The 22,037-nt window shown below is 41.6% G+C and overlaps 1 protein-coding gene across 2 annotated transcripts in view; it reads right to left on the bottom strand.

The window, feature by feature from the left end:
• Positions 1-22,037, bottom strand: part of SLC23A2 (solute carrier family 23 member 2) — a 156,992-nt gene that overhangs the window by 35,362 nt on the left and 99,593 nt on the right. For both annotated transcript variants that reach the window (XM_063448633.1, XM_063448634.1), the window contains 3 exons: positions 21,486-21,643; positions 3,763-3,851; positions 1,214-1,281 (listed from right to left, as the gene is read on the bottom strand). In XM_063448633.1, coding sequence (XP_063304703.1) covers positions 1,214-1,281; positions 3,763-3,851; positions 21,486-21,643 — 315 coding nt within the window. The remainder of the gene's footprint in view (positions 1-1,213; positions 1,282-3,762; positions 3,852-21,485; positions 21,644-22,037) is intronic.

The following is a 22,037-nucleotide window of genomic DNA, read 5'->3' on the forward strand; positions in this document are numbered from 1 at the left end:
TGGGAGGTTCTTGATGTCCTTTAGAAAGGATTCAATATTACATTTTTTGAAGGACCTAGTTATTTTAACCTTGGGAGAGGATTTAATAGCCTTTATTTTGCGCACACAGTACACTAAACAGTGATCACTGAAAGTGTTTGGGAGAACACCGGTCTCCTGGATTCTATCAGGAGAAGTGGAGAGAATCCAATCTAGCAGGGTATGGTTAAGGCTTTTAATGTTTATGCGAGTTGGGGAGGAGATTAATTGCGTTAGCTGCAAAGTCTTAAAAAGCGTGCAAGAACTATTATTTTTAGGATTCAGCCAATCAATATTAAAATCTCCAAAGACCAACAGTTCACTTTTAGGGTTTTGAGCAATGGTTTCACTAAGGAGATGGGCTATGTCAGAAAGAGTATGCACAGGGGAGCTAGGTGGGCGGTAGATTCCTGCAACAATGATTATCAAATAATGCCTTTGTCTCCCTGGTGGCATTAATTCCCAATAAACTTTTCAGCAGATAACACTCCAAGAAGAAAGGACAGGAGCTGGATACGCCCTGGACCATAACAGTTGCAATTATGTAAAGTTGTTATGGTACTTCAACAGCTTACAGTTTCCTCACATCACTTAAAGGAACACAAACATGTATTCCTGACCCTATAGCGTTAAAACCACCATCGGGCCCCCCTAAATATAGCTAAATCTTACCTTTATTGCAGTCTGCTGCTGCTGGCTCTATCCCTGATCTGCCTGCTTAGCTGACATTATCAAAAGTGATTCTCTCAGTCAATCACAATGCTTTCACAGGAAAGCATTGGATTGGCAAAGCCAGCACAAGCAAAAGAGAGCCTTGGTCGGTCAGTATCATCTCATAAAAATGCATTGAACCAATGACTCTCTCTGAGGAAAGTTCAGTGTCTCCATGCACAATGTGCAGCACTGCCCCAGTAAGCACCTCTAGTAGCAATCTGAGGAGTGGCCAGTGGATGTATCCCTCGGCTGTAATGTAAACACTGCTTTTTCTCTGAAAAAGCCAGAAGGGAATGATTATACCCACCAGAACCAATTTAATAAGCTGTTCTGTGACTATAGTGACCCATCAAAGATAAATGACTAACAGCTTTACTTCTTTTCTTTTCCAGTATTTTGACACTACATAGAATCTTCACAAATCAGTTTTGGGAGCTGATGCCAGATGGGGAAAGTGTTGACCTATTAATGAGCAACATACCTCTCGTATCCTTGGATACCATATGTCTTCTGTGTTTAACAGCTCAGTTCCGTTGGTGATGGATAAATCTATAAAAAAAACAAGGCAAGGTAAACTAATCGTAGCAAATTACAATTCTCAGCTTTAGTAGGAAGAGCACAAGCATTAAAGATAATTTATTTTCGGACCACAGGCCAAGTTACCTTCTATGAATGAAGAGATCTGTACACAAATCATTACTTCCATACACACAGAGCTATAAAATTACATACACATACACACACAAGCATAATATGTATTCCCACTCAGCACCTGTTACATGGCTGAGCCCTTGGTGGAGTTTGCTTCCCTGATCTGTGTGCACCAGCCAGACTCATCACTGAAGTTATGGTATGAGACTGCAAAACGGTAGGACTTTACTAAGCTAATAGGGGCACACTGAACGGCAAACATTGTTCCCCAGCCAGCCAAGCTCTATAGCAAATTAGCATGCAGTAACAGCCCTGATATGCCAAAGCAATGCAGACCTCCCTACTCTCGCATAGGTGGCCATGGGCCACATAAACCCCTGAGATAGAGAAAAGAACAGAGATAAAGAGGGGCAAAGGAGCAAATAACCTCTTACAAAATTCTTCACTAAAGAAAGCATGATAGATGTTAAATAAGAGGAAAGCGGAAAATACCCAAGCACTGTTTTGTAAGCAGATTTTTGGATACTGCAAATATTACTAAACCTTGGATTATAATTATTCCTACACATACATACTCAAAAAATGTCTGGGAGTGGGGAGATTTTGCACTACATATGAAATAATTTTAATGTGATTACAGCTAGTATTTTGGAAAGAAAAAGTTGGTTTAACTTTTACATTAATCGCTTGACTGGAAAGCACGTGGTGGGTTAATCATCATATAAACAAGGCATGTGAATTCAGTAAACATCCTGTTTTTTTGTGAAACGGCCTTTTCATCCAATTGTTAAGCACACAAGGCAGCCTCGCTAAAATGACCTATTGGCATGAGATATAGAAAAAAATATTTCCTGAAACCGCAAAGAATGAATTTTCTTTTGTGCGTGTAGTGCCTACATTTTTATTATGCTTTGGCTGTTCTAAATCAGAGAAATAATAACACTTACTCCATTTCCAACAAGATAATGCTGCACCACATTGTCAGGTTTTATTCTGCGATCTGTATACCGCTTAATATGTAACTTGTGGGTTGCAAAAATATTTCACCCCAAGAACTTCTCCTCCCCTGCCTTTCGCTTTTAACAGGCAGTGTTTCCCCATAAAAACAAAGGCAATTAAACTAAACTCCTCCAATCTGTTTTAATCAAGTGGTTACAGGGAAAATGGGATAATTACTGGATTTACCAAGTTTACAATTACTATCTCTTAGAAAAGTTAAATCGGAGCCCCAGAGTTCCTGATAACCGGCATGAAAGATTTTAGTGTTTAGATAATTTATCTTAGAAACAAAGTAAAGTTTTCTTCTCATTCAAGCTTTTACCTGCTGTATTAATACTTTAGACCTTGCAAGACTGCAGGTCTCTCCACAAAGACTGGCTTTTGTTCTTGTGTATAATTTAAATCATCCAGTAAGCATGATGGGAGTTGTAGTTCGTTATCACAAGAGGTGTCACAGCTTACAGTCTGCCCTCCTTCATGTATATTGCCTGATCACACATTCAAAATAAAACCTGGTATCCTCAGGGCTAGAGCACTTTTTTCACAGCAGGAACGCTGTTCCCGTTGCTCCTGCAGGCACTAACCAGGGGACGGCAAAAAATGCCATCCCTCAAATGCCCCTGTGTTCTCCCTGTCATGGGGGGGCACCTGATGGAGTGCATCTGTGAGTATGTGTGCGCGCCGGTTTATATATGCATACAAGTAATAGAATTTTCTTTGGGGGGGGAGGGGGTTGTGGTTTGGATCTTGGGTGAGTTCCTACACTTTTTTCCCCAGGAGTTGACCCTTGGTTATCCTAGCACTTATACCTGCAAGAGATATGAGAACATAATAATTTCAGGATGGCTAATGTGAAAGAAATACTTTACAAAAAACTAGTAGTAGATACCTGGAACAGTCCTTCGTGGGAAGAACTAATAATGGCTATCACACAAAATGAATTTCCTAATGCAAAACCAGTCATAAATGTAATAATGGTAAGACTAAATGGGCAAATATCTACTGTCAATCTATGTATCACTATAAAATTGCAGATTTAACTCCAAAAATACCAGTGGAAAATTACCCTGCACCACTTAAACTCAACAGGTTAATGCTTGTTGGGAATTACATATAGAGGGTTAAAGCGTGTGGAGTGTTGGAGATTATGTACATTCTTTATAAAAAAAAGTGCCTCCACCCCGAGGCAGAAGGGATTAGCAGCCTGCCAACAAGAAAAATAATCCCGACTCAGTCTCACGCCTCTTACTTTCCAAACTTATGCTTTCCCAGCGAGAAACACGCCCGAGAAAACAAAAGATAGGAGGGACTCACGTGAACGGCATTAGGATCCTTCAAACGACTGAAACTTCAGTGGGCAGAAAATAGAGGGATATTTACCTGTAGCATTACATTTCCACTTCTCAAGGGATAGGATAGCACGAGCTGGCGCTAAGAAAGCAAATGCGCTTGCCTGGAATAAGGGTAACCTGAAAATGCAGAACAAGAGAATATAGGTTTATTCATAGAAAAAGGTAAATAACCAGCATGTGAAAAATCTAACTTTCACCAGAATCCTACATTTTCTAACATGCAAGATGTTGCTATAAGTGGTTAATGATCGTGGATTAAATTCTCATAGTAGAATAGCTAAAAACACCAGGAAGCTAATAATAATACAGCACTGAATGCCAATTGTGTTCTATCATTGGTTTCTGAAAATGCTTTTTGTGATTGCGGAACGTAAAGGACAGGAAAAAGGCATTAAACACATATATTAAGCACTATAAACCATGACAGCTCACTGTAGTTGTTACAGTACCAGGAGCCCCGGCACCATCTCCTGCTAAACTATTAAACTATTTACTTGCTCTGTCAGGCACCAGCAGTGCTTCTAGTCTGCAGTGATATATCCTGCTAGCATACAAACCAAGTACATTATTCATTGGCACACTGCAGAATGTATGGTACGTAGAGTATTCATTTAACGAACTCCATTTATACAAAAAGCTAGTGAGGCCACTAACAAATGTATGACATTTTGCTTCAGGATATCCTGTCTTCAGTGTCTGTGTTGAAAGCCAAACTACATATATGGCCGCTAAATTTTCAACTGATCTTCCAAAAAGTTGAACCTTTAATTTGCACACCATCTTGTGATTCATCACATTGCAAAGTTCAACTTTCTTGAACTGAAGAAAACTTTGTTACACACATGTTTTGTGGATGACACAGTCCATGTAAAGACAAACTGTATAATATTTGAATGTATCGGCGTGGTATGTCACAGTTCTTCAAAGTAAACTACTTCCAATTTGATTAGGAAACACAATATAATAAATGATAATAAAAATTAAAAAAAATCACACAAAACTAAAATGATGAGTCACAAATTACGTGGTTGCTGTGTCTCTTAAGCATCGGGCAAGTCTAAAGAAGAAAACTGTGCAGACTTTACACGTGGCATATCATGTATCTATTTTATATATATATATATATATATATATATATATATATATATATATATATATATATATATATATATAATAAAACTTTTTTTTTTTTTTTCTTTAAAAATTATTGCACAGATTGTTCATTTAGAATACAATATCTCTTGCTCTGTTAACTGACTGCTTGATCCTTCATGTTATAGTGGAATGACTTTGCAAAATTATATACTTTGTAGAGCCTATAACAGCCTCCTGCATGTGTTTAAAGTTCAATTAACAGAGCAGGAAATAATAAATAAATGCATACATAAAAACACCATTGTGCTGTAAAAATAACACCTAAATGGCAGAGAATTGGCCAATGGTCTATGCACCAAAACAGAATTAAGCTTGCGAATAAAAAAAATAAAAAAATAAAAAAGAGAACGAGAGGCACACCCCAAATTAAGAAAATAATCCTGCCTATCCTCGGTGAGAAAGAACAGATCGTTCAGCAAATATTTAAGCCAGGTATTAAATATGGGAATTTAGTGTTTGTACCTCTGCAAGACAAACCATTGTTATACGCTTACATTTATGATACAGCTATGTTTTCAATGTAATTGCAAAAAAGGTTAAGCTGGTTAACTCTTTAATTCAAGTAGTGCATAGTACTCAACCAAACTGCAAACATGATAAATTTTATTAAAATAAACTAAAATCCAAACACGCCCTCTGCTACTCTTGCCTATTTCACAAATTCTTCTCTAGGTGGAGCTTATGAAACTATGAGGGGAAAAGTGGTCTACACTCATATTTAGAATTTTAAATAACTATAATGTATTTTATAAATCTTTATTTTAGTTGTGCACGTACATACAGTAGACCAAATAGACACAGCAGCAGTATGAACATTTACTTAGAAAATATTTTACCAGGAAGGCTACATTGAGATTTCTCTTGTGTTCATGTATGCCCTGGGCCCACAAAACACTGCATAGTTACAGTAGATATAAAAAAAATACAATATACATATATATTATACACACACACACATAAATGGAACACAGAACAGGTAAAATAATATATATCTATATAGATATATATATCTATCTCTATATAGATATATATATCTATCTCTATATAGATATCTATATCTATATCTATATAGATCTCTCTCTCTCTCTCTCTCTCTCTCTCTCTCTCTCTCTCTCTCTCTCTCTCTCTCTCTCTCTCTCTCTCTCTCTCTCTCTCTCTCTCTCTCTCTCTCTCTCTCTCTCTCTCTCTCTCTCTCTCTCTCTCTCTCTCTCTCTCTCTCTATATATATATATATATATATATATATATATATATATATAGTCAACCATGGGGCGGGGCTTGGCCACCAAGCCATACTGAGGCATACTGTGCAGGCTCCTGCATTTTCTGCTACAAATGCAGAGATGACCCCAGTCTCCAAGCTTGAAACCACTCCACTGTGAACCCATCGCACTGGGAGTGTCCTGACGACTCGGGAGATATTTTACCCAACTTACTCGGCTACCGGAAGCCGGCAACATCAGTATGGCCTATGGGCACGGGAGCTGGGGAGATGCAGCCGCTCTCCCCACTCTACAATCAACAGAGCGGATCTGCCACTCTTCCAGTCCACTCCTAGGAGGCTAACCTGACCTGTCAAAAGCACGGAGAGACTGATGCTGTAAACTCTGGTCTCACAACTAAAATGGCGGAAGACACATGGGCTCCCGGCACCAGAGGGGGGAATCTAGACATCTTCTTCAGGCTGGACAGCATCTTCCAAAAATTTTTGCTCAAACTAGAGCAGAAGATACACCAACCTGCCCTAAGCCAACCATGTGTCCACCCACCTCTGAAGCCAACACCTAACCTAAAGCAGAAACTCACAGCATCAGCGGCGCTTTGGGCTGCTACAAGGCAGTGGATCGGGAAACACACACATATAGCGACAAGCAAGAAGGCACCGCTGCGACCTGCCAAGGGGACTCTCCCTCAGACTGGCGGAACCCCCTCTTATCTTACCTGGCTTAGTTTGCTAGCTCCCTCTGGGGAACAGGGGCCTGCCCTCTTACCCTAGATCATAGGACTCTGCTATGCCCTTGGTCGGCATAGGACAGTTTGACCACTCTGACTGTATGGGGAAGAGTTCTGGGCCAATCATTATGCTCTCTCTCCCTTGATAATATGGAGGAACCCTCTGGTTTCTGTGGAAGAAGCACTGTGTTTTATAAGCATCCTGTCCTAACATTTCTTCTCTCATGCTAATTCTTCTTACTATGCATCCTGCTAGGGGCCTCCTGGTAAATGCATCGTGTTAGTTTTCATGTTACTAGCCTGATATTTTCTTAAAAAATTGTGCAGATTACTCGTAATGTTAAAGCAGACATGTTGGTCAATTTCCCTCTTATTAAGCACTGTTATCTATACCAATGTGATGTATAATGCACGCATAACAAAAAAATAATATATATAATATATATATATATATATATATATATATATATTCAACCATGATTACAGGTGCATTCTGTATTGAAGTATGTTGACAGCGATCTCTTAAAAGATTTTAGATTGAATTAAGATTAGACTGTGTCCGTGAGGTTATTCCACAATTGCGCTGCTCTGTATGAAAATCAGAATCTAGTCGCTTTATTTTTGTATTGCGGTATGCTAAATATCATGCTAGTACTGGATCGGAGGTTATAGGAGGTGGGAACAGCTGGGAAGAGCATTCTACTCAGGTAAGGTGCGTGCTTTCCAGAAAAAGCTCTCTACCCCTTAAGGACGGCGGGCGTTCTATGGCGTCCTTTTTTGAGCAGTCCTATTAGCCGGCAGGCGGCATAGAATGTCCCCGCCGTCCAGGGGACTTACAGGGTCCCCGCTGATCCCACGCCGGAGGTCGTGATCCGGGGGGCTGTCTGGGAGCTCAGGCAGCCCCCTTCTTCACGATCCGGCCCTCCAGGGCCATGTGATCGCGGAGTCCTGATGAAAGCTCCATGTTGGAGCTGAAACGTTGATATTTTATATGGAATAAATAAAAGCTAAACGTTACTACTTCAACCAAGTCCCAGTGTGATGTAATTCCAGTAAAATACAAGTTTAGCAGGCTAAGATTGCCACAAGGCATATGTATGTATATGTGTTTGTAGTATCAGTTAGTTAATAACACGTAGCTAAGATACTGTTATCACTGTACTGACCAGGTGCAGGAATGTAAGAACTGGAATTACGCGTCCCTCTCCTTTGTATCAGATGAGCCACGTGGTTAGACCGGATGGATGAGTTTAGACTCTATTCATTAAATAGGTTAAGGGTATGTGTGGGTGTAGTTAATTGTGGGAGGAGCTACAGTGCTATATAAGGAATGTACTCTATGTATTCAGTACTCAGACTTTGCTGTATTTTGGTGACGCTAGTCCCTCTGAGTCCCGATCGGTGATCCAATAAAGAATCTCTTCCTTCCTGAAGAAACCTGTGTCCATCTCTCTGTGCTTGGCTTCCGTCAGTTTCTCCGGTATCATTTGGTGCATTGGCCGGGAAGCTCATCGTTCAACGGTAGCTGAGAGGCAGAGGCGTGAGACGGTCTATCTTTGCCCACGTTCTCTACGGCTGCACCCCTGAACTTCTGCGTGGACCTCCCTTCGTCTCGGCGCCACTGGTCTGTTGTCCAGGAGATCATCGGCCTCTACGTGAGAAGTGCTGGGGTGTCCCCGTCGATGAGTGTGAACTCAGGTTCAGGAACGAGGAGGTAAGACAACTGCTGTTTTAGACGGCAGGACCCGCTAGGGGTATACCGATTGTGCGGTAGGCCCAAAGGGGTTTTTGAATCTGTATCTGCCCCCTCTGTCGGAGGGAAGGAGCGAAGGCGCACCGCTCGATCGAACGCTCTTTAGTCAGACCGTTTGATTTGGTTAGTCAGGCGGGGTCCTGGTGTAAGATAGCCCTAGCCGGACACCGGTGTCTTGTCTAGACTAGCGTTCTAGGGTGTATATTACGTTCGCTAGGTCGGAGGGACCGGGAGACTAAGCGGCGCCTGTGTAAATTCGGTTCGCTAGTTCTCATCCTATCTGGGCTAAGTGGGAAGGCGTGTAAATTTGGAACCCACTAGACTTTTGATAGTGCGACTAAGAGGCGCCTGTGTAAATTCGGTTCTCTAGCTCGCTATATATGTGGTGATTGGGCAGTGTGGCTAACCAAAACGGGTGTATATAGTTTTAGGTAGTCCATTCAAGGTACTGGCCAATAGTTTAGTTGGGAATTGTAAATGTGTTAACGATTGTTTAGTAAAGTGTATATCTTGTTAGATAGCGCGAGCTCAGCCGTCTAGCGAGAGTGTTAATAGTGTGTTGCTGTATTATAGTGCACGGTACCATAACCCTGTATATTTACTGACATTATATAATAAGTACTAATCATTGTCGTCCATTGCATGTTTAACACCATAACCACTAATAATTGTATTGTGACCTTAACTTGTGCTTTGACCTATGCTAACCGTACTGTAACCGCTATTTGTAAAAGACGATGTTACTGGGGTGTGTTATAGACGGGTAATTCGTATATAGAGAATTATAGCATGGGTGACTGTATAGTTACGCCAAAGGGCATAATATTGATTATATAGTGACTGGTGTAACAGCTGTGTGTGTACGGGAATTCCCTGAGTGTTTATTGTTATTGTGTACGTTTCACTTGATAACCGTACCACGTGGTGCTGTTGCCAGAGGAAACGGGTGTGACTGTTGAATAGTACGCGTGTATAGTAATCGTTGTCGACAACGTTCCACTGTTAAATATGGGTGCGTCGCAGTCAACGATTCCGGATCCCTTAGGATGTATGGTTAAGAATTTTAAAAAGGGATTCAAAGTTTGTGATTTTGGGGTTAAGATGTCCCCTGTACGTTTGGTCACTTTGTGCACTAGGGAGTGGCCTACTTTGGTTGCGGCATGGCCGCCACGTGGCAGTTTGGATCCAACTCTGGTACAGCGCTTACACGTGGCTGTATCAGGTAGGCCTGAACTTTACGGCCAGTTTCCTTATATTGATTGTTGGAGACAGGCCGTAAATGACTCGCCAAAATGGCTCCAGACATGCCACGAGGAGCAGTGTCGCCTCATGGTAGCTAGGACTTGCTCGTCCACTAGGACTGGTGTTAGGCCCATTTTGGACACGCCCCCTGAGTCCGAGATCCCTTTGCCGCCCCCTTACTTTCCGTTAAGAAGAAGTGACGCAAACGCAGGAAGTCCTGTAACCCTTCCCTCACTACCCCCATCCACTTCCGCTTCCTCCTCCAGTGCAGGATCCACCCCCCCTCGTACTAAATCTCCCCTTCCGGAACCAGAATCCACCCCCATTAGAAACGAATATCCTGATTTGGCGCCACTTCAGACTTCCGGTCAAGCTTCATCTAGCTCGGCTCGAAGTGTTTTATTTACGACCTTTTCCCAAAACCAACCTCCCACATCCCCATACCCTATCTCTCCCCGACCGGAACCCATGACTGACGCTTCCCTACGTAGCCCCATCCAAACCCGACAGTTGACTGGTGCCCAACAATTAAAGCACTATCAGATGCCTCTTCGCTTAAATCCCGGGTCAGCTTATATCGATGCCGCAGGTCAAATGGCACACGCTGACCCTGTCTTCGTATATGTCCCTTTCACCACTACCGACCTTTTAAACTGGAAGACCCATAATTCCTCGTATACTGAGAAACCACAAGCCATGACTGATCTGTTCACCTCAATAGTACAGACGCATAATCCGACATGGGCTGATTGCCAGCAGTTACTAATGACTTTATTTAACAATGAGGAAAGGACAAGAATAAATCAAGCAGCCATTAAAGCATTAGAGGATAGAGCCCGTGCTTTGAACCAAGCCAATCCAGCAGCATGGGCCGCGACACACTATCCCAACACCGATCCCGATTGGAACGTAAATGGTGCTGATATGGTTCAACTCAGAGCCTATAGAGACGCTATAATTGCTGGCATGAAAGCCGGAGGAAAGAAGGCTATTAATATGTCAAAGACAGTTGAGGTGATTCAGAAAAGCGATGAAGCGCCCAGTGTCTTTTATGACCGATTATTGGAGGCGTACCGCTTGTACACCCCCTTTAATCCGGAAGACGCAGACAATTCCCGAATGGTGAACTCCGCCTTTGTCAGCCAAGCTTACGGAGATATTAAGCGCAAGCTACAAAAGCTAGAAGGGTTTGCAGGTATGTCAATCACCCAACTAATGGAGGTAGCTAATAAGGTGTATATGAATAGGGAAACAGAAAGCAAGAAAGAGGAAGAGCGCAAGATGCGTAAAAAGGCTGATATGCTAGCGGTAGCGATCGCAGGCGTAGATAAACGGGGCCCAGATAGAGGCAATAATAGATGGAGTAGGGAGCCTTTGAGTAGGGATCAGTGTGCGTATTGCAAGGAAGAAGGGCATTGGAGGAACGAATGTCCGCAAAGAGAGCAGTACGAGAGAGACCAACCCAGGGCAGGCTACGGAAACTTTAGAGGTAGAGCGAGAGGTAGAGGAGGCCCCGGAGGGAGTAATGGTTATAGAGGGAGTAATGGTTATAGAGGGAGTAATGGGAACAGAGGAAGTGTTAGGGAAGACAGGTATATTCCAGCAGCGCAAAGGTCCCGCGATAGAGAAGGTAGGGACTTCGTAGGATTGGCTGACACGGTCATGGAGGACTATTGATACCGACCGGGCTCCATCCCCCTTGGTCGAGCGGAGCCTATGGTCGATGTATCAATAGGGGGGAAAAGGAGTGCGTTCATGATCGACACTGGTGCTGAACATTCAGTGGTGACTAATCTAGTTGCTCCTCCATCTGGAAGGACTATTACTGTGATAGGAGCAACTGGAAGAAGTGCTGAAAGACCGGTTCTTAAAAGTCGACTCTGTACATTGGGAGGCCACGTAGTAAAACACCAATTCCTTTATATGCCTGAATGTCCAGTCCAATTGCTGGGACGTGATATGCTATCCAAATTACAAGCGCAGATTACGTTCCTACCAAATGGAACAACATCCTTAAAGTTTAATGGACCTTCAGGTATTATGACTTTATCCGTACCAAAGGAAGAAGAGTGGCGACTTTATACAGTGTTGACTAGCCAAAACCCTAGGAGTGATGAGACATTGTTTAACATACCAGGAGTTTGGGCAGAGAACAACCCACCAGGACTGGCCCGCAATATTCCACCAATAAAAATTGAACTGAAACATGGGGTTTATCCAGTGAGCCTAAGACAATATCACATTCCGCAGAAGGCTAAGAAGAACATCCAATCCTATCTGGATAAGTTCATACGGTATGGTATCCTAAAATTCTGTACTTCCCCCTGGAACACCCCATTGCTGCCTGTTCAAAAGCCCGGTACAGATGAGTATCGACCTGTACAGGACTTAAGAGCAGTCAATGATGCGGTTGTTAGCATACATCCAGTTGTACCCAATCCATATAACCTGCTTGCTTTAATTCCGGGCGGGGCTACTTACTTCACAGTCTTAGATCTCAAAGATGCCTTCTTTTGCCTCCGAATTGCCGCAGAAAGCCAATGTATTTTCGCTTTCCAATGGGAGAACGCTGTAACGGGCTCAAAACGCCAAATGACTTGGACAAGACTGCCCCAAGGGTTTAAAAATTCACCTACCCTATTTGGTTCAGCTCTAAGTCAAGATCTACTGGATTTCGAGTCTATCCCAGGAGAATGTGTATTGTTACAATATGTAGATGACTTGTTGATAGCAGCAGTTACAAAAGAAAAATGTCAGCAAGCAACGCACGATCTACTACATATTCTCTGGAAGGCAGGATACAAGGTGTCCAGGAAGAAGGCTCAGTTGTGTTTGCCAACTGTCAAGTATCTGGGATTCCATATCTCTGAAGGTCAAAGGATTATGGGGCCAGAGAGAAAAGAAGCTGTCTGCCAAATACCAATACCCAAGAATAGAAGACAAGTGCGAGAATTCTTGGGGGCAGCAGGCTTCTGTAGGATATGGATTCCCAGCTATGCGATACTAGCAAAACCTCTGTACGCAGCTATCAAAGGTACAGAGCACGACCCCTTCTTATGGACCCAAGAACAGCAAACGGCATTTGAAGATGTGAAGAAGGCTTTGATGAGTGCCCCAGCATTAGGTCTACCTGATCACACACGACCATTCTACTTATATGTACACGAGCAAAGAAGAATGGCTGTGGGAGTATTGACACAGTACTTGGGATCATGGCAAAGACCTGTTGCCTACATGTCTAAGCAACTGGATGCAGTGGCCAGCGGACTTCCACCTTGTCTAAGAGCCGTAGCTGCAGCCGCCCTGCTAGTAGCTGAAGCCGATAAACTCACTCTGGGTCAAGAACTTTATGTACGAGTCCCACATGCAGTACAGACGTTGTTGGATTACAAAGGAAATCATTGGTTTAGTAACAGCCGTATGACCAAGTATCAAGCAATGTTGTGTGAAAACCCAAGAGTGCATTTAGAGACTGTAAACACCTTAAATCCAGCTACCCTTTTGCCACAACCTACTGAAAGTCAACATGATTGTTTGGAAGTAATGGATGAAGTATTCTCAAGTAGACCAGATCTTCGTGATTTTCCCATCCAGAACCCCGATGTTCAATATTACACCGACGGCAGTAGTTATGTGAAAGAAGGGATCCGCTATGCAGGATATGCAGTAACAACCATAGACAAGGTGATAGAAGCTCGGCCACTGGCGAAAGGAACATCAGCACAAAAGGCAGAATTAATAGCACTAACACGAGCGTTACAATTGGCTGAAGGTTTAAGAGTAAATATCTATACGGACTCTAAGTATGCGTTTTTAACCACTCATGCCCACGGAGCTTTGTATAAAGAAAGAGGACTACTGAATTCAGAGGGCAAAGAAATCAAGTACGCAGCTGAAATCCTACAACTATTGGAAGCAGTGTGGGAGCCGAAAGAAGTCGGTATCATACATTGTCGAGCGTATCTGAGAGGAGATGGTGATGTAACCAAGGGAAATCGGATGGCAGATAGTGCAGCTAAGCGTGCTGCTGAATCAGGAAGACAGGAGTATGTGGGGCATATAGCTGCTCTTATACCAACTCCACTGTCCCAATGGACTCCAGTTTATACAGCTCAAGAAGAGGAGTGGTTAAAGACTGAACCGGGAAAGTATTTGGAGAACAAGTGGTATCAGCTAGAAGATGGAAGAATAGTCATACCAGCATCACTAGCGGTAGAAATTGTCCAAAATTATCACAACGGGACACATTCTGGGAGAGACAGTACTGAAGAATCTCTTAGAAAACATTTCTACATACCAAGATTGTCCAACTTGACTCAGGCCATTGTACGCAGATGTGTAACGTGTGCTAAGAATAATGCAAGACAAGGACCAGTAAAGCCACCAGGAGTTCAGTTTATGGGGGGACTCCCCATGTCCGATCTACAAATAGACTTTACAGTAATGCCTAAATCGGGTGGACATCGTTACCTGTTGGTAATTGTGTGCACCTATTCAGGCTGGGTAGAAGCATGTCCTACTCGTACAGAGAAAGCAGGAGAAGTTGTGAGATTCCTGCTACGAGAAATAATACCCCGATATGGACTACCCTGTTCTATAGGATCGGACAATGGTCCAGCTTTTGTTCATCAGTGCCTACAACAACTGACTCATATGCTTGGTATAAAGTGGAGGCTTCATACTGCATATAGACCCCAGAGTTCTGGTAAGGTAGAGAGAATGAATAGAACTATAAAGAACCAGTTGGCTAAAATGTGTCAGGAAACCCAACTTAAGTGGAACGTTCTCTTACCCATAGCTTTATTGCGAATCCGCAGTACCCCTACCAGAAGGATGGGCCTCTCTCCTTTTGAAATCATGTATGGGCGACCACCTCCCGTACTTGGTAACTTAAGGGGGGACTTGAGTCAGTTGGGAGAAGGAATTACCCGGCAGCAGGTTGTAGAGTTGGGTAAGACTATGGAGGAGGTACAGAAATGGGTACAAGATAGATTACCTGTGAATATTTATCCCCCTGTTCATAGTTATCATCCAGGAGATCAAGTGTGGATTAAAGAGTGGAATAATGTACCGTTAGGGCCCAAGTGGAGAGGTCCTTATGTTGTTCTTTTGTCTACCCCTACAGCAATAAAAGTAGCAGAAGTGACTCCGTGGATACATCACTCCAGGGTTAAACCAGCAGCAGTCGATTCTTGGCAAGTTACAGTAGATCCAGAGAATCCCTGCAAGATCCGGTTAAAACGCACTACTCAGTCGGAGTAACGAGGAATTATTGTGGATTACAAATTTTATTGTTACAGGTGTGAGTGAGAAGGCCATAATAAAGCCTGTCCGCTTACCATCACATAGTGTATAAGCCAGGAAAGTCTCGAAGGGACACCTGTGAAGACGAGCAGAACTCCATTCCCTGCAGCCCTCACATCCTGGAAGCTGAGGTTCCATCGCACGGACGAAGACTGAGGATGACGGCGAAAGATGTGCTTTTGATTGTGTTTATTTACATGTGTTTTTATATTCAGGAAGGTAGAGGTACCGACACTCCTAGCTGTGAGGTATGCATTAAGACTACGAGAACAGGTAACCATATTTCCCAAACCCTAATTTGGCATTCACAATACGAGTGTAAAGGAGAGGTATCAAAATGTAGATACCTAAATATAGACTATAGTGTGTGCCATTTAGGAGTAGGAGAACCTAAGTGCTTCAGTCCAGAGTATCAACCTCGTACAATTTGGTTGACTCTCAGGAATGGAGATCCTCAGGGGACCCTAATTAATAAGACGGTGTTAGAATCCGTACATTCTTCGGGTGTTCTGCTATTTGATGCATGTAAGGCGATATCAAGTGGTAGAAAACCGTGGAATGTATGTGGGGATCTTAGATGGGAGAGGACGTATGGGTCTAATGATAAATATATTTGTCCCAGTAGTAAAAATAAATATGTGAGTCCTAGATGCCCAAATAAAGACTATAACTTTTGTCCATATTGGTCTTGTGTGGGGTGGGCGACTTGGGGACAGACAGTAGATAAAGACATGATAGTGACTAAGTTGCCGACTAGCCCTTATTGTAAGTCTATGGAATGCAACCCAGTCCATATACTTATTAATAACCCCGACAAGTTCCTAGATAAGTATGGAAATTTATTTGGGTTTCAGATATACGGGACGGGTTTAGATCCTGGGACATTATTGTTTATAGGAATAGAGACTGATACGGTATCCTCCCAGACTCATCAAGTATACCATTCCTTTTATGAAGAGATGAGTATAGATAATAAGATCCCCCATAATGCTAAAAACCTGTTCATCGATTTAGCTGAAAGTATTGCCGGTAGTCTTAATGTTACCAACTGCTATGTGTGTGGAGGTACTAACATGGGAGACCAATGGCCTTGGGAAGCAAAGGAGGTAATGTCCGGTTCTGAGGCAGTTGACCAACTAATATCTACACAAGCCGATTATCATATGAGTGTTAGAGGTAAATCTGAGTGGAGATTAAAGACCTCCATCATAGGTTATGTTTGCATAGCAAGGAAAGGAATGATGTATAATACTTCTGTAGGAGAATTAACTTGTCTAGGGCAAAAAGCTTATGATGATGATACAAAGAATACAACTTGGTGGTCGGCTTCAAATGTCTCAGAACCATCTAACCCGTTTGCTAGATATGCCAATTTAAAGGATGTGTGGTTTGATCTATCCATCACATCTACCTGGAGAGCCCCAGCAAATTTGTACTGGATCTGTGGTAAGAAAGCCTATTCGGAGTTGCCACAGGACTGGGAAGGGGCATGTGTGTTGGGTATGCTCAAACCATCCTTCTTCTTGTTACCGATTGAAACAGGTGAGACTTTAGGTGTTAAAGTGTATGATGTGAATCATAGGAAGAAAAGGGGACCCATAGAGATAGGCGCCTGGGAAGATAATGAATGGCCTCCCCAGCGTATTATAGATTATTATGGGCCAGCCACGTGGGCTGAGGATGGTACCTTTGGTTATAGAACCCCTATTTATATGCTCAACCGTATTATAAGATTACAGGCGGTGGTTGAGATTATCACAAATGAGACATCACAAGCGCTCAATCTTCTAGCGAAGCATAATACCAGGATGAGGACAGCAGTGTACCAAAATAGATTAGCCTTGGATTACCTTTTGGCAGTAGAGGGAGGTGTATGTGGGAAGTTTAACCTGAGCAATTGCTGTCTTCAAATAGATGACGAAGGGCAAGCAATAGCTGAGCTTACTAGCCATATGGTTAAACTAGCGCATGTGCCTACTCAGGTATGGAAAGGGTACAATCCAAGTAGTTGGTTTGGTAGCTGGTATGAGTGGTTTGGAGGGCTTAAGGCAGTGGTAGGTGGAGTCCTACTGATTTTACTGTTGTGTCTACTCCTACCGTGTCTTATACCCTTAGTAGTTAGGTCTGTGCAAAGCCTGATAGGAAGTATAGCAGAGAGGAAGGCTGCTGCACAGATAATGGCGATATATAAGTATAAGGCTCTAGATCAGGGAGAACCAATGCAAGAAGATGAATGTTGAAGATTCACATCATAAGATAAGTCTGGTCTGGTTCATGGTAACCTGAGGTATATGCAAACCAAGGTTAAGTGATGCCTCAAGTAATTGTGAAATATCAGAGGCATCAAAGGGGGGAATGTGATGTAATTCCAGTAAAATACAAGTTTAGCAGGCTAAGATTGCCACAAGGCATATGTATGTATATGTGTTTGTAGTATCAGTTAGTTAATAACACGTAGCTAAGATACTGTTATCACTGTACTGACCAGGTGCAGGAATGTAAGAACTGGAATTACGCGTCCCTCTCCTTTGTATCAGATGAGCCACGTGGTTAGACCGGATGGATGAGTTTAGACTCTATTCATTAAATAGGTTAAGGGTATGTGTGGGTGTAGTTAATTGTGGGAGGAGCTACAGTGCTATATAAGGAATGTACTCTATGTATTCAGTACTCAGACTTTGCTGTATTTTGGTGACGCTAGTCCCTCTGAGTCCCGATCGGTGATCCAATAAAGAATCTCTTCCTTCCTGAAGAAACCTGTGTCCATCTCTCTGTGCTTGGCTTCCGTCAGTTTCTCCGGTATCACCAGGAGTGCGATTGTCTCTACACCCATAAATATATATCTATATATAAATAAAAATAATAAAAATATACACACATATATATACACACACACATATATATTCCCACATATATATATATATATATATTCCCACATATATATATATATATATATATATATATATATATATATATATATATATATATATACACACATACACACACACACACACAATATTATATACACACACACATACAATATTATATACACACACACACACACACAATATTATATACACACACACACACATACCTAAATATATATATATTTTTACATGATCAAGTAATTTCATTGATTAAGATTTGATCTGACAACACAGGCAGAAAGTCCAGAGAATATGGTTCGCAAGCCCTATATTTTACCCTGTAACTTTCCAAGACACCAAAAAACCTGTGCATAGGGGGGTACTGTTTTACTCGGGAGACTTCGCTGAACACAAATATTAGTGTTTCAAAACTGTAAAACATATCACAACGATGATATTGTCTGTGAAAGTGCAGGTTGCTTTTTTTTTTTGCATTTTTCACACACAAACGGCACTTTCACTAACTATATAATTGTTGTGATAAGTCGTAATGTTTGGAAACACTAACATTTCTGTTCAACAAAGTCTCTTGAGTATAACCGTACTCACCATGTACAGGTCTTATGGTGTTTTCAAAAGTTACAGAGTGTAATATAAGACTTGCATTTCCATTTTTTCACATTAAAGTTCGCCAGATTTGTTATGTTGCCTTTGAGACCGTATGGTAGCCCAGAAATGAATTACCCCCATGATGGCATACCATTTGCAAAAGTAGACAACCCAAGTTATTGCAAATGGGGTATGTCCAATCGTTTTTAGTAGCCACTTAGACACTAACACAGGCCAAATTTATCGTTCAAATTAGTTTTTTGCATTTTTCACACACATACAAATTAGAATGCTAACTTTGGCCAGTGTTTGTGACTACTAAAAAAGACTGGACATATCCCATTTAATACCTTTGGTTGTCTACTTTTGCAAATGGTATACTATCATGGTGGTAATTTTCATTCCCGGGCTACCATACGGTCGCAAAGGCAACATAACCAGTCTGTCAAATTGTAAGGTTTATAAACTAAAAAATTTAATGTACTAAATTTGAACATGTAACTTTCCAAAACACTATACTTAGGGAGTACTTTTTTACTTGTGAGACTTCACTGAATACAAATATGTGAAATTTATTGCAGCTAACAGTATTATGACATTCACAGTTAAAATGCCATGCAGTACTAAAGAAATATATAAAAAAAATCTGTATCTTTCTAATTTTTTTTTACATTTTATTCATATTAAATTATGTTTACTATGTAAAGATTTGATGTGACGTGAAATTCCTCTTTCTCCTGAACAAAATGATATATACTAAGTGTGGGTGCATTTAATATGAAAGAGGTGAATTAAGATTGGACTGACATAGCACAGGTGCCAGGTTTTGTTTACGTTTTGATCACAACTTGTACAACTGGAATAGTCCTTGGGTTAACCACAGGGCTGGAAAGATGAAGGGTGCGTCTGGATTCCAGCGATAGCCTGTTTAGCTCTGTTAAAATGTCACAATGGTGGGTCATGTAATTACATTGCAGCAAAAAGCAAACAAACAGCAGAATGAGTTATAAACAAGTTTATGAAGGTGGGTTTGCGGCGCAGGTGCATATGCTACATCCCCGTATTCAATGGCCGGCATTAGTGTTGCACGATCTGTTTTCTTACTGTAGGGCTTAGGCAGGATTTGTTTCTGTACAGGGCACCTAGTTTTGGGTAAAGTTTTGAAGAGAGTTTTTCAATGTGGTGGCCAAAGGATAGATTGGAGTCTAACAACATACAGATACTTGAAAGAACAGGCTGCGTGCATCCAGTGTGCTATTTGAATTTGATCTGGAGAAGTGATCATAAGCTGCATTTTCAGTTGCATTTGGGGAAACACTTAAAAAGCACTTGTTGTGTTGAGCTACTTTAACTGCTTTTGTTTGCTTTGTTCATTGCAAACAGCTAAAGTCTGTAAATTTTGACAATAACCCTGATTTTCAATGAGGGTTGAATAATTTTGATTACGGCTGTAGAGGAGTTGAAGCATATTAAATGTAGAGATATATGGTAAAAGAGATGCCGTGTTGGTCTATGCACGGAAGATAACTTGCTGTGTGGTGCCCGCCAGCGGGTTCTGGGAGGTCTTTGCTCGGCATATGGGAGTGTTCGAAATTAATTATGCCCAAAATTGAGCACATAGGTGGTCGAAAGCTTGAAGAAGCAGGTCCACAGGAGAAGGTGGCTGTGGGAAGGCCTGTGAAGCAGCAGGCCCTTTTGTGTCAGCAATCTTGAGAAATAGGCTTAAACCCTTGAAATCACTTAATTTCAATGCCTCGCAGAGGAGACCACTAGATTTCACTTGTTTGGACCATGATATCCCCCCGCCAGTCGAAAGGTGGGGAACAAGACATCTCCAAACCAGGGCAGAGGACTGTCCGCCTCCCCCAACTCAAGTAGATCTGCAGGTTGCAGAGAAGCTTAGCATGGGCTATGCCTGGTGGATCCAGGAAAACGACGTCCAAAGACTTGACAGACTATTTCACAGGAGAATAAGCAGGATATTTTAAAAAAAATAGTATGTTTAGGTCAAGGATTAGGTTTAGTAAGAGGTTTTCCCTGAGTTGCCCCAGCCACTTGCGATTATCTCGGTCGGCTGTCAGGCCCTGCCCCCTATAACCATGTATTCTATATGCGTACACATTGATAAAGGCCAGTAAGTAAGACAAATCTTAAGTCCTGCACACTAGGAATAAATAGGGAGCACTCAGACAGTGTATGAGGCACTGGGTATCCCCTAGTACTTTTTTTTTTTTTTTTAACAGAATCCTTCTAGACAGACAATCTTTTTTGGGGGAAAGGAAGGAGTTGGTCATTTGATGTTTAATATCTGATTATACTTAGCCTCCTCCTTGCAAGATGCAGTAGAGGCAGGTATTGGTCCAGGCACCCAATTAACCCACAGGAATTTTGGATTTAATGAAATTGATTTAGTTATTTCAGGGGTCAACATATCAGTCCAAACTATTCCAGAGTAACTATTTCTAACATATACTGTATATAGAAAGGAGTAGCTTGTGCCAATGTGATCTATATTTATAGCAATGGAGACCTTTTCGACTATTAACAACAGATTAATCAAGATTTATTAAGCACCATGTTCTTTAAAACACGGAATTATAACCAATATTATACATATCACAGACTTTCAGTCAGATATTCCCTTAAGGTATTTTAAGTGATATTGAAATAATTTTATACAAGCACAGCACACACTTTTCTACATTTAAAAACAAAAAAACAAAAAACACGGTGGAATTTTTCTCTCCCAACGTGCTTAATTTCAAAAAATCACTTTTTGCCATTTTACTTAAACGGAGTAGGTACACACAGAGGATAAACTATTAAAAAGCCTATTTTAACTGGCTTTACTTTACACATCCTACTCACCTGCACCCAAATGTTGTCTGAAGCAGAGTAGTGATTCCAACACAGAAGAAAATGGTCCCAATAAGTTGGCTAGTGGCCCACTGGTCAAACCCAACACACATGGCTTCTGCTAGCAGGAACGGGACAGCCACAGTCCCACTGAAACATGTCAGGTAGTGCTGTTAGAAGTAGATGGAAAAAAACAGGGTAGAGTTTGCTTAAAAATACTTAAACTGAAAACGGATATGAACTATATCAGCTAACATACCACATGAGATTCCAGAGACTATAAAAATGGTGCTATGCACTGATTTGTGTGGACATATAGCAGGTGTGTTTTAGACCGCAGACTTTAAGGGGAATTGTGGTGTATTGACAACAGAACAGCACTAATAGTTTGGAATAATGGATGAGCTGTTGGATTTTATGATTCAAGCTTTTAATTCCCCTTACTACTTTATTTCTGTTACTCTGTTCTCTTTTCTACTTTTTCTGTATTCCTTTAGGTTGATTTCTCGACTTTCTCTTATGAGAACTGCAGTTATTAATAAGACCTGCAAAGATGACAAGTTT

This window comes from Pelobates fuscus, chromosome 3, assembly GCF_036172605.1.
Source record: "Pelobates fuscus isolate aPelFus1 chromosome 3, aPelFus1.pri, whole genome shotgun sequence".
Classification (NCBI taxonomy): domain Eukaryota; kingdom Metazoa; phylum Chordata; class Amphibia; order Anura; family Pelobatidae; genus Pelobates; species Pelobates fuscus.